Here is a 13,060-nt window from a genome sequence, read left to right as displayed (position 1 = left end):
TATACGGCATTTGTCTTTCTCTTTCTGACTTTGAGAATTTCTCCGCTTCGATCCATGTTGCTCCAAATGGCATTACTTTGCTTTTTTAAGACTGAGTAGTAGTCCATTGTTTATATGTACCACCTCCTCTTAATCCATTCATCTGTCAACGGATATTTAGGTTGTTTGCATAAATCCACAGCTGCCTTTCTTGCTCTTCATGGCCTCCAAACAACCTCCCCTAACACAAGTCTTATCTTTTCCTCATTCAGCCTGTCTGTTTTTAGAGACTCTTAGGTGAACCCTCCTTCCTGGAATCTCTCTTTTGGGGACTCTCCTGACACTGCTTTTACTCAGATTACCTCTTCCAACTTGCTGTCTAGGACTTTGACTTGTTCCTTAGATGCTGCTATTCCCCAGGTTGTGTTATTTTAGCCTTCCTCACCTGCACCCCACTCCATGCTGACAGTCAACCTGAATTTACAAGGAATCCTTGCTCCCTGGACTCAAGATGCGTATTACTTTTCAAAATGTTTATAATCGGAGTTCCCATTGTGGCTCAGTGGTTAATGAATCTCACGAGGAACCATGAGGTTGCGGGTTCAATCCCTGGCCTCATTCTTTGAGTTAAGGATCCGGCGTTGCCATGAGCTGTGGTGTAGGTTGCAGACTCAGATCCCGAGTGGCTGTGGTTGTGGTGTGGGCTGGCAGCTGCAGCTCCGATTAGACCCCTAGCCTGGGAACCTCCATATGCTGTGGGTGCAGCCCTAGGAAAGGCGAAAAGACAAAAGTTAATGATCTTATAAAAGCCGTAGCCATTCACTCCAAAAAAGAAAAAAGTGAGAGAAAATAATAATCACCCATAATCATAGATAATGACAATACTTTAAGGTAAACATTATTACCAGAAAAATGGGATTATTAGAATTTTGTAATCTGAATTTTTCATGTATACACTAGGTGTTCGCCCACACCATTAAATGGGGATGTGCATTATTGTGCTAGCTACCTTCATGACTACTGTATTTCACTTCAGTAATAAGCTACCATTGATTATATCTTTTTATCGTTCAACATTGCATTGAACAAGTTTGAAGCATGTCATTGTGCATAAGTGTGGCTGTTAAAGGACATATTCTCAGACAAAAATGCTCATTTTAAAGATTGTAAAATATATATTGCCAAATTGCCCTCTAAATGAGGATGATTTTCATTCAAACAACGACTTTTTAAATGACTATTAGGTAATACATGGATGTCTGCTAAAGAACCCACTGCAAATCTCATTAATTTTATCACATGCGTTTTTAGTTCCTACCATGAGCCAACCACACTGTTCTAGGCATGGAGGATACAGCAGAGACTCAACCTGACAAAGCTGCCCTCTTTTCTTAGGCAACTGGGTCACGAAGCTGTGATTAAGCAAGAAAGCTAGTAATTACCCAAATGTTTTTCTACCCCTACCTCTAGTCAGCAATTTCTCTCTTCATGATCTCCTGAATCTGTTCCCCAGTCACTACTCCAGAGCCCCTGGTAGACTGCATTCAGCACCCAAAAGGTTTGGCCTGCTCCCCAGAGGCAGCCACCCCCCTCAACCTTCCAGACTGACTTCCCTGCACTGGTCCCTCCTTCACATGTGTCCAGAAGGATAATTGTAAATCTCCAATCTGATCACGGTAGACACTTAAACATGTTTCCCACTACATGAGAGCTCAGTCTCTCATCACTCCCTGCTACGATGCACGCAGGTTCCCAGAACGTTTCATTTTCCTCTCTGATGTCTCTACGGCTCTGCCTGCACTTAGGCATAAAACACCTAATAGTCTAACAGAAAGCTCAAAATATGTGCCCCCTTATGCCACATCCAGAAATTAACTCAAAATAGATCAAAGATATAAGAACTAAAACTTCTAGAAGAGAACATTGGAGAAAAGCTTCATGACACCAGATTTGGCAGTGATTTCTGGGACATGACACCAAAACACAGGCAGCAACAAAAACAGGTAAACTGAACTACATCAGAATTAAAGGCTTTTGTGAATCAATAGAGGGAAAAAAGCAATCCAGAGTGGGAGAAAAGATTTGCAACTCATAAGGGGTTAATATCCAGAATAAATGAGATCCTACAACAACAAAAACCTGATTCAAAAGCAAAGGATTTGAATAGATACTTCTACAAAGATCTACAAGGGGCCAATAAGCCCATGAAAGATGCCCCACATGACTAAACATGAGGGGAACGCAAATGAAAACCACAGTGAGATGCTGCTTCACACCCATTGGGATACCTACTGTCAAAACAGGATAACAAGTGTTCGTGAGGATGTGGAGAAATTAGAACCCTCGTTCACTATAGGGAATGTAAAATGGTGCAGCAGCTATGGAAAATAGTATGGCAGTCACTCAATAAACTAAAAAGAGAATGACGCTATGATCCAGCAATTCCTCTTTGGGATATAGGCTCAAATGTCTCAGTGAAACACTGGTGCTCCCATCTTCATAGCAGCATTTACTCCCAATGGCCAAAAAGTGGAAGCCATCCAAACATCCACTGGCAGATGAATGGACAAGTACAATGTAGTGTATACATCCAGGGGAATCCTCTAATACACTGATAACTCAGCCTTGAAAAGGAAGGACATTCTGACATGCTACACCGTGGATAAACTTTGTGACTGTCTTTTCACTTATCATAATGTCTTCAAAGGACCAACAGGGTATGGTTCCACTTCTCTGAGGCACCTAATTCAGGCAAATTGAGAGACGAAGCAGAACGGTGCCTGCCAGGGGCTGGGGGAGGGGAAAATGAGGAGCTGGGGTTTAATGGGCATAGCGCTTCCGTCTGGCAGGCTGATAAAGTTCCGCAGATGGATGGCGGTGAGGATGGCACAAGAACATGAATGTACATGTCACTCCTGAACCCAAAAATGGTTAAAACGAAATGGAAACAAAACCAAAATGTGGGCCCTATGAAGAGTAGGTCAGATGATCCTGTTGCTACAGAAAGGGCAGGTCATTACATGAATACAAACAGTCCCATCTGCCTTCTAGACATTTGGGTAACAGAGGCCAGGATGTCCTCATCACAGGAAGATAATTGGAGCACTTAAACATCCAAACCAGACAGAGTTGGGGACGTAGCCTGACAGACCAAGCCAGGTGGGGGTGGGGGGGACACTGCTCTCGATCTCGTCCCCCACTGTTTACCCATCTTGGGCAGAGGAGATGAGAAAGCCCTTCTTCCCTCGCGGTCCAACCTCCCGGCCGCGGGGAGCGGGGGAGGGGCGGGTCCTACCTCGGAGCTTGATTGGCGGCCGGCTTCTCCGTGCCTCCGGCATCCTTTCCCCTCGCGCCTTCAGGACAAACGGGCTGTTGATGAATTGGCAGATGCTGAAAATGTCGAAGGCGACGGGGGGATGGACGATGGAGAAGTACTTGTCTAATCGAATCTTCGGGGTTCGGAGTCCCGGGACGTACTTCTGAATATTCACTCCGGCTTGTTTGACCCGCAGCTACCGCGGAGGGGACACACGTGTGTGAGACCTTGGAAAAGACAGCAACCTGCACCTTGCACTCTCCCCTGGACATAGCGTCTGGCTGTGCCCTGTGACTCACCAGGGGGAAGGGCCAGCCATGGAATACATGCCTGTTTTTAAGATCAAATCTGCAAGAAACCGCCAAAAGGGCAAAGAGTAAGAGCCCGGGAGTGGCCAGGGGTGCAGCATTTCTCCAACAATAGAGCGGTTAAAGCTGTCAGTGGGCATGATAGTCCTTCCCCTGCTTGAGTCCTGTCTTTCTGTCATGGGATCTGCTCTGTCCGTCTCTCTTGGGAACTAATGAGTAGAAACTAGAATATCCGATAGCTTGGATCTGACATCCAGGCCTGGGTGAAGAAGTCTGTCAAGAAGGGCGACAGACTGTTGTCTCCAAGGGACACACAGAAGGAGAGAAACAAAAATGCGTGTCCTTCACATAAAAAGTCCAATGTCAGCCCAGGCTGCCCAGGAGTGTTCAATTTACCTTCATTCTGTCAAGCTATAGACATCAGTCTAACCTGATGGAATAAGTGTCAATAAACTTACTGTTTCTATGCCCAAAATTTAAAAAGAAAAGTAGTGTTTGAGTCGATCAGAACTTTAAATACTAACAGTATCCTCCTCAGGACATTGGGAAAAAGCCACAGAGAACATAGCTCCATAATTCCTTAGTGGTTTCACATCGGGGGGTGTGATTTCCTCTGTGAGATGATAAATTCTCTGCAAGCAGAGATGCCCCTCAAGGAAACATCATCGAATCTGTGTCCAGCATCCACTGGCAGGTGATGTTAACACCTCCACATAAACATCTGAGAAAATCACAACGGCTGATGCCTGTTGGTTGATAATTTTTGGACCACACTTAGTTTGCCTGACTGCCCTTGAAATGCGTTCATGATGAATTCAGTTGACACATCTTATCCAAACGACATTGATAATGACCACACTCAGGCCACCGTCCCACAGAAGAGTGGCATCCGTGGGCACAGGTCTGTCCCCCACCCTCAAGATACAGAAGGAGAAGCTTGGCGGAACGGAGCCATCCAGGGTGGCCACAAGGATGAGGCATGGTCACATTTAGAAGTCCACCCTGCCACTGCTACTGTGTTCTTTTGTCTCTGGGTGCAGTGATTTTAGAGTCAAACCCTTTTTCTCTAACAGGGAACTCCCTCAAGCCCTAGCTAGTTCAAACCGCTTGGCACTGCTCCCTTCCAAACCCATCAAAAAGAGGTGGCATTCTGGTCTCTGGAGGATGCTGCATTGAAAGGGAAGGCAGTGGTCCTGGCAGGCTAAGTCCTAGTCTCCCAAACCCTGGGTCCTCCACGGGGACAAGAAAGTCCCCACCAGCCCGGAAGGCGACACAACAGACTGCCCTCCCAGCGGGTCCCCAGCCGAGGCTACAGAGGGAAAGGCCTCTTACTGACGCATCAAACACAAGGTGGAAGGGGAAAGCATTGCAGAATGTTCTCTCTTCAATCCAAAGCCGCTCCGGATAAATCAGTTCAAAGGTGTTCCTGAGATGCCCTGGGTGGAGGAAAAGGAGTCCTGTGCACAGGCAGCTCAGGCCACCAACCCACAAGTGTCCCAAATGTTTCCTAGGCAAAGCGCGGTCCCTGAGCTTGAGCACAAACTCCCTCGGCGTCTCCAGATGGCCACGGCGATTCTTCTTCCAAATTAAAACAAACAAAACATGCTACCAGGTTGAGAAGCCCCCCCCCCGCCCCCTGCCAAGTTTCTGCCCGGCCGCTGAAGAGCTGCTGGGCCAATTGAGTGTGTCTCGCTGTGAAAACAGGGCCCGCATTGAAACGCTGACAGCCAGACAATGAGCTCGCCGAGCAGAGTGTGCGCGCCCGGCCCCGCGTCAGGGACATTTGCCATGGAGCTTTGGAGACTGACAGTTTTGGGTGGCACATGAAAATGTAACCAACAGCCCTATTTGGCAGGAGGTAGGGATTCGAAATGGAGCCTTTTTGATATGAAAATCTCCTAGACAAAGGATGTCAATTGCATGTTTGACTTGCTTGCCATGGCTGGAGGGACTCAAAAAGCAGTCCTTTGAGCCCTGCAGACCTGCCCCCAGACGCATGTCATCATGACCCAGGGGGCATGACAGGGCGTTCCCAGTGGGCCAGAGCCCCAACTATGACCCGAGTCCTAGGTACCGATCATGAAAGCAGCTCAGGGCCACAGGGGCACCTTTGAGAGCCTAATGCCTTCATCTCGCAGATGGAAGACCGAGGACTTTATTCAAGGGGATCAGGCTCCCCACAGGCAGAGCCAGCAATCTGCTTGCCTGGCTCTTGATTCAGTGTCCTTCACACGCCTGGACACCAGAATTCTTATCCCTAGACTTCCAGGCCAGAAATGCATGCCAGCCCAGAAGGCCTGAGGAGCTGTGCAAAACTCACTCTTCTTCCTAATATGCCGCTCAAACTCCTTCTCAACACAGTCAGCAGCAGGGGCCCATTCCCGTCCCCTCGAAGCGGCATCCCCTGATGACAGCGGAGACTGCGGCTCTGTGTCACCCCCAGCACAAATCGAAGGGCAGAAAGGAAGGCAAGCTGCAGTCTGATATTTTAAAGTTAAAAACCATGCCTGCCAAACCTGCAGACATCAGTGACACCCTAATTATCGAGGACTTTGCCCATTCGGGTGCACGGAGCCGACTTTCTGCTTTGAGGGTCAAGGTTGGGAGAAGGGCCCACTCACCTTTTCCAAACATGACAATGCGTCTCACAACTTCCCAGCGGGACTTGTTCACAGGGCAAACGGAGACACTCAAATACTTCTCTTTCATCCGAAGGAAAGCTGCCTCCAGCGCCTGCAGATGGTGGGAAGGAAGCAGAGATGTCTGGTCACGTGACTGGAGATGCCTGAGCCCCACTTGCGGTAAAGGGGGCAGAGGAACAGTGAGGTCACTCAAGGTCAATTTTAGCAAGACGTCATCAGCCCCAAGCTTGTTATTCAATTAATTCTCACGCTGTTTCTCCACCAAAGACAGTAAGAACTTTGTACAAAATCTCAGGAGGGGGCTGGCAGGAAAATCATGCAGGAACAGCTTCTCTCCCTGTAGTTGAAGATTGTGTAGTGAACAGACGCTGAGGTGGGCTTTGAAGGCTCTGTGACATAATAAACACTGCCCCGGGAATCAGAGACCTCCGTGGACACAGAGAGCCGTGTACCTAATAGACGTGGCATGTAAACAGATAATGTCACTCCACAGGCTGCTATGGAGACAGCCAACCAGGCTTGCGAGCTGACTCCAGACTCCGGACTGGCCTCGGCTGCAGAAGTGGGCAGTGATGACTTGAAAGTGGGCCTTTCAAGGTCCTTTCACATCATAAGAGAATTGCAAAATAAGCCGCCAGATGACTTAACTTTCAAGGCCTAAATGTATCGTTAAGGTCCAATCCAGAGAGCCTCCCGATTCTTACCCACATGGCCTTACCCCAGTGGTTCTCAACCAACAGTGACTTTGTCTCCTACCCTGGGGATACTTAGCAACGCCTGGAGACATTTCTGATTGTCCCAGCTAGGGCGGGGGAGAGTTGGGTGCTACTAGCATCTAATGAGTAGACAAGGGATGCTGTTAACACGCGCACGTCAGTCTATCATCGCAGAGATGATCTGGTCCAAAATGTCAACAGTCAGGGATTGATTTCTTTGCCTATTGTTCCAAGACTGATTGCTCTGCCAGGAGGAACTGTGCTTTCTGCAAACACAGCAAACCCTGTACCTCTTGGTCTCTCTGGCTGTCCTTTGGCTTTGCCCTTCTCATCTGTCTGTGTGACTTCTGTACAATCAAAAACACAACGTGCTCCTTCTTTGCTGTCCTCTCCTCCTCCTGATGCACGTCAAGGATCTCCAAGGTCACATCAATGTCAAAGAAGTCTTTGGCCACAGCCTCAATGATACCTGCAGCAGAAGGATACCTACGGGTGAGGGGTGGCAATAGGCAGCTGTGGCAGCAAAAGACACAAAATAATCAAGTTCTACAGCTTTGGACAAACATTTCAGAATTCATCAAGACAGGCAGCTTATGACAAATGAAGGGATTAAAAAATAACTTAAAGGCAGAGACTTACACAACTAGATACTAAATATATCCCTGCCTCGTTGATTTCTAGTTTAGCACCTATTTATTTTTTTCAGGAAGGCATTCAATTCATTAAACTCTGGAGGTAGCATAAGTAAAATTCAATTGTCAAAGCCTTAAAGAATCGTGTTCTTAAAAGTGGTCCCCTGGGAATCTATCCCAGGCTTCTAATCTGAAACACAGGGAAAGCGCGCATGAAGATTCTCATGAGGGCACGATTTGCAATAGCAAAAGAATGGTATCAACTCAAAGTTCAACGATAGGGGACTAGTTAATCACAATACAGAAAATGCTGAGTCATTCACTATAGGGGTTTTATAGACTCTGAAAGGATGCTTTTTCTATAATGCTGAATGCAAAAAAAGATAAAAAACATACATGCAGAATTATCACAACTATGTAAAAACTCACGTAATATGTTGAACGAAAAATGAAAATTATTCCTTCTCCCAGTTCTTTGGAAACATTTTAAGGCTCAAAGCTTTGGGAGTAATGGTCAAGAGAACAAAAAGTCAGGCTATACAAGAGATGGAACCTCGACTTCCTACCCATAGCCGGCTATTACTCATTCTTGGGAATTTGTGGGGAAAGACACCCTTACTGTGGAGACCTCACAGCTCTGGGTCAGGTTAAACCACATGCATACCTGGCACGATGTGGCATAGACCACTTCTGTCAGAGTAGTAATGGAGAAGCATCTTCTCATCGGCTGCTCTCTCCGCTCGGAACGATGGTGCATTCATCTCCTTATTAAAAGACATAGCACATGATCCCCAGCAGATGCATAACTTAGCTTTTGAGACTTTGTGAAACAGTACTTATTCAATACATCACACAGGACGGTAGCCCCGAGCCCCCTCCAATCACATGAAAATAAAATCTCTCACAGCTTCTACGTCTGTAAGTCAGGAATTTTGTATCATAGCTAATCCCCCAACCAACTCTATATGGCAAGTATTAGCTCCATTGTAAAGAGGAGGAAACTGAGGGTCAGGGAATCTCAGGATAGGCTCATGGCAGAGAAACATCAACCTCAAGTGAGCCTTTCCACCAGCGCTCACTTCTGCCTACACCCCAGTGGGTGACTGGCTGCCCCACTTAGCCTGTGACCAAGCGACCATGGGCATATTCAGTCTGAAAAGTCAGAGGCTCAGAGGACTTGGTGAGTGGAGAAAAGCTCCTCTCTTATTCTGGAAGGATGATGCCGTCTGTCATGTGACATTGCACATCTGGAAAAGCAAGGATGCATCAGAAGAGATCATCTAGCTCCAGGAATAAATGTTGGCATCCAAGCATGTACCATCTCATGGTAGATTATGTCAGGAAATGAGGATAAAGACTTTGCCTGGGGAAATCCCAGAGAGAAGCACGTTTCTCACTCAGTTGATTAGCAGGCAGCTTAGCACCCTGGTTCTAACCTTTTGGTCTGAGTGAGAGAAGAAATTGAGGAGGAGGGTTTCTTCCAAAAATGTTGGTTCTCTACCAAAGTGGCAGCGGTAGTTGGGTTTTGGGGGAGGGTTGGGGAGGGGAATCAGTTAAAATGAAGGTTTTCCTCAAGTACTGATCTTTCCAAAAGCACATAAAGTATATATTTGTGTGTTTACATTTTGACTGAATCTAAAGATTTGAGGCAGCCCATAGAAAAAACATAAAACAGAAAACTTACTTCAAAAAATTCTATCCAAACCCTACATGGTGAAAAGAATGACAAAAGAGTACAAAAGAGCTAAAATTAAAATCCACAAGCTTTTACTACCATCTCCACTCTCACATCTCACCCAGCCTAGGCCACCTCCAGACACACTTCTCAAAGTTTATGCTTTTAATGCTTCTGATCAGTGTCTCCAACCCTCTAAATAATATTCTACTTTTTATTTTTAAATTGAAATAGGGTTTGATAAAAGGGGCATCAGGACAATGGGAAAACAATGAGAAGCCAACCAGAGCATGGTCTTTGGAGCCAGACACACCTGGGGTTGGGTCTTGGCTCAACCACCACCATCTGGGCAACTGGGGACAGTTACCTGACCTTTCTGGACTTCAGTTTCCCCATCTGTATGATGGGAAAAATAAGAATGCCTAATCTTAGGGGTAAGAGGATAAGTCAATGTTTTTATGTAGCCCAACATCTGTCTCATAATTGGCATTTAAATGAAAGCTAAAAAATAACAAGATTAAAGGCACAACTAAAACCAGAAATGTATGCAAGCCTTAAAGCACTGCCACATTAATCGGAATAGACAGGAAGAGAAAATCAGCTTTATCTAACCGTATTTTTGCCTAAAGAGAAAATCTACCACCTTTTGCTCAGGAGAAGGCATAATCTAGCTATTGGGTATCATTGCATGTATTTCATTTCAGCTTGTAAATGATATTTATATATTATCTCATATGAAAAATGTCCTCACTGACCCCAGAGAAGCTCTAGTCTATTGCTTCTCCAGCACTGGTTTTAGCATATGAAGGAATGACTATCAGAGTGAGGCTAGCAGGACTGGGTATAAAAACAATGGACTTGGGACTTCAGAACCTTTATTCTTCTCATCATATCCCTAAGAACGAAGTAGTATGGTGAGAACAATCTCTGGAACATAAAAGTTCAGATTTTTTTATTTAATGGATAGAAGAATATTAGTATATTTTCCAGAACTGTGACTTAAAATATTGGCCCAATTTTCCAATGAAAGATGTGATATTTAAAAATACCATGGAAAAGTATTTAAGGGGCTTAATTGTATTTCTTTTCATACTAATTGTAGGGCTTTAGCTAAGAAATGGAAAAGGAAGTTGCCATGTGAATTTTTGTAATTTTAAAACTGGCAATATAGAAAAAGGAAAAGAAAAGTTATTAACTATGGAATGCCTTTTCTGGAATGATTACAATGCTAGACTTCATGTTACTGCTTTTTAATCTACACATCACTATGGGAAAATATTTTTTTCCTATTCCTTTTTGTTTGTATCCCCAATGCCTAAAAACTGCTTGGCACAGAATAGGTGCTCAATTCATGTTTATTAAATAAGTGGAAAAAAAAATGAGGTTCAGAGAGTGCAAGTAGCTTGCTGAAGATCACACAGCTAGGATGTTGCAGAGCTGATCAGACAGCATGGTAGGCCCCTCTGACCCCATAACCAAGGCCCCCTCCACTCCCTCTCTTCCTTAGTAGTTCAGCTGATAACAGGACAGCCTGGACTGCTCATCCTACTTGAAGTCAATAAGTCTCCGAGGCTTGCTTGCATTCCTTAACTGAAAAATGGAGAAAATAATCATTTTCCCATTTAACACCTAGAAGGTACATCATAGTTCAAGAGGTACTTCACATCCATAAACCTCTTTTCTCCTTGTGACAATCCTTCAAGGGTAGTTAGGAGCACTCAGTATAGAAATAGTGAAGAAAGAGCTTAGCAAACTGTAAAGGGCCCTAAAAATAAATACTATCTTATATAAAATAAACTACTATGTGCAAATGCTACGTTGCCTTTTCAATAAAGCATTTTTTTTTTTCCTAAGACAAGGGAGTCTGGCCATTTAAATTTCCAATGATGTCTACAAATGAGAAAACCAAGGACTCAACTCCAGAAGGACATATCCCAACAGGGAAATTAGTTTCTTAACACCTCAGACAGTCACTCTGTGGGTTAATCAGAGTTGGATGGTTTCCGCTTCTAGCTCTTGGCCCTGTCAAGTCTTTCCTCTGATACATGAATAAATGAATCTGGCTGCAGAAGCTATTTATCAGCTCCTTCCAGGCCAGGAAATCTGAGGAGAGATTTTGCAAATCCACTGAAACCTCACTGGTTCCCAGCCTTTGTTCCCGTGGTGATCAATCTTCTGGAGTGAATGTCAGATCCACACCAGTCCCCATCAGAACACATCCTTCAGCACAAAGCCAACCTCTCCAGCTTGCCCTTTGCTCACTGCTGGCCAGTCAATAGGTTTGCATCCATTTCTTTCCCCAGAGAATTCAACCTGCTGACCCCAGGTACCAAGGACTCGACAGGCCCCTGGCGACTGCATCCTCTTGGGGGAGGCATCAAGATGGCCCAGAACCACTAGAGGCGTCTGCTTCCTCTTAGGGCCGCCACATCAGCCCCAGATAGGCTTACCTGATAAGAGAGCGCCAGGTAGCTGTGGAGGGCATCTAGGTTTTCAATAAACTCAGTGAGATTTCCTCCCAGTGTCCGTAACATCCTGTCATAGCCAGACTTCTTACAGAATTTAAAGAAGTATTCCCCAAAGAGTTTCAGAATGGCTTCCATGGAGATACCTGTGGAACCCAAAACAAAGTCACCTGCCAGGTGTGTGTCCTCATTGGCTCAGTCTTCATTGGTTTCCAAAGGGTTCTGATCCCGGCTGTGTAATGTTACTGAATTCTAAGGCTTCACCTTCCTCATCAGTAAAGGCCAATAATACCATCAATATCAGAGGGCCACTTGCATCTAGTAGGTGCTCATTAAACTGGTGAGCCCACCCCCACTCCCGGAATCCTACCCTTGTCTTTTCCATAGCTCCCATGACAGAAATTTTTCTGGAATCCAGAAGGAATTGAAAGGGTTCAAAGCTGTCCTATTCCTGTGACAATCTCTTCTCCCACCTCTAGACATCTTCCAAGACAACTGCCTTTAAGTGGACTGAAAGGCGACCTCTGAGAAGTAACTAATGACCGCAACGAAAAAATAATACCAACACATGTATGTCAGTGGACCCCAGAGAAGATACCATATCTTTTCAGTGGCTTCCCTTTCTCAGCCTCTCTGCACCCTGATCTTCTTTTCAGGGGCAGTTTTTACATCTTCCAGAAAGATTTCTCTTGTGTATCCCACTCATATGGACATCTCTTCCTAAGCGTCCGAAGTTTCTTTTCTTCTAACTGGATGTTCATCCTGAAGGGAGGTGACCTCACTCTGCATGTTTTCTGTGCTGGACACAAAGTGGGTGCTTGATAACTCCTGGGGGCAGAGGCGCAGTGTGAATGGGGGCTGCCGCCCCATCTGCTCTGCTGGGCTAGACAGCGGCCCATCATTGTTTTATGGGCGGGCAGCAAGTGTTTAAGAATATTTGAAAGTTCCCGAAGCACTCATTAATCGATGTGACTTGACTTGGTGCTTGCCAAAACCTTGTAAGACAGATGCTATTATCCCGTCCCCTATTTGGCAGGTGAGGCCACTGGGGCTGAGTCACTTTTGTGAACGGGCCCAAAACACCCACAAGGACAGAGGCTGTAACTCTCAATGTGGTGCTGTCTGTGCCACACCCCACAGCCTCTGGAGTGGCAGAGAGACGAAGGGTCTCCCCACAGTAGAGGCTGCTTATGGGACTTCATAACTGACACAGGAGAGGGCACATCTATCGATGCCCATGGCCTGGCGCGGCCATGACAGGACATTCTCTTTGTGGTGTGGTGGCTCATGGTAGGTCCTGAGGCTGGGAGAGTCCAGAATACCCAGG

General features: G+C 45.8%; 1 protein-coding gene across 1 annotated transcript in view; it reads right to left on the bottom strand.

Moving 5' to 3' along the window:
* The window catches only part of LOC125113610 (guanylate cyclase soluble subunit beta-2-like), a 58,844-nt gene that overhangs the window by 22,366 nt on the left and 23,418 nt on the right, over positions 1–13,060 (bottom strand). Inside the window, exons 3-8 of the mRNA XM_047756424.1 lie at positions 11,719–11,879; positions 8,258–8,357; positions 7,252–7,430; positions 6,225–6,336; positions 4,936–5,039; positions 3,275–3,491 (exon numbers count right to left, since the gene is read on the bottom strand). Coding sequence (XP_047612380.1) covers positions 3,275–3,491; positions 4,936–5,039; positions 6,225–6,336; positions 7,252–7,430; positions 8,258–8,357; positions 11,719–11,879 — 873 coding nt within the window. The remainder of the gene's footprint in view (positions 1–3,274; positions 3,492–4,935; positions 5,040–6,224; positions 6,337–7,251; positions 7,431–8,257; positions 8,358–11,718; positions 11,880–13,060) is intronic.

Source organism: Phacochoerus africanus, chromosome 13, assembly GCF_016906955.1.
Source record: "Phacochoerus africanus isolate WHEZ1 chromosome 13, ROS_Pafr_v1, whole genome shotgun sequence".
Taxonomy (NCBI): Eukaryota; Metazoa; Chordata; class Mammalia; order Artiodactyla; family Suidae; genus Phacochoerus; species Phacochoerus africanus.
The sequence above is the reverse complement of the archived record's forward strand: the minus strand, read 5'-3'. Positions and strand labels throughout refer to the sequence as shown.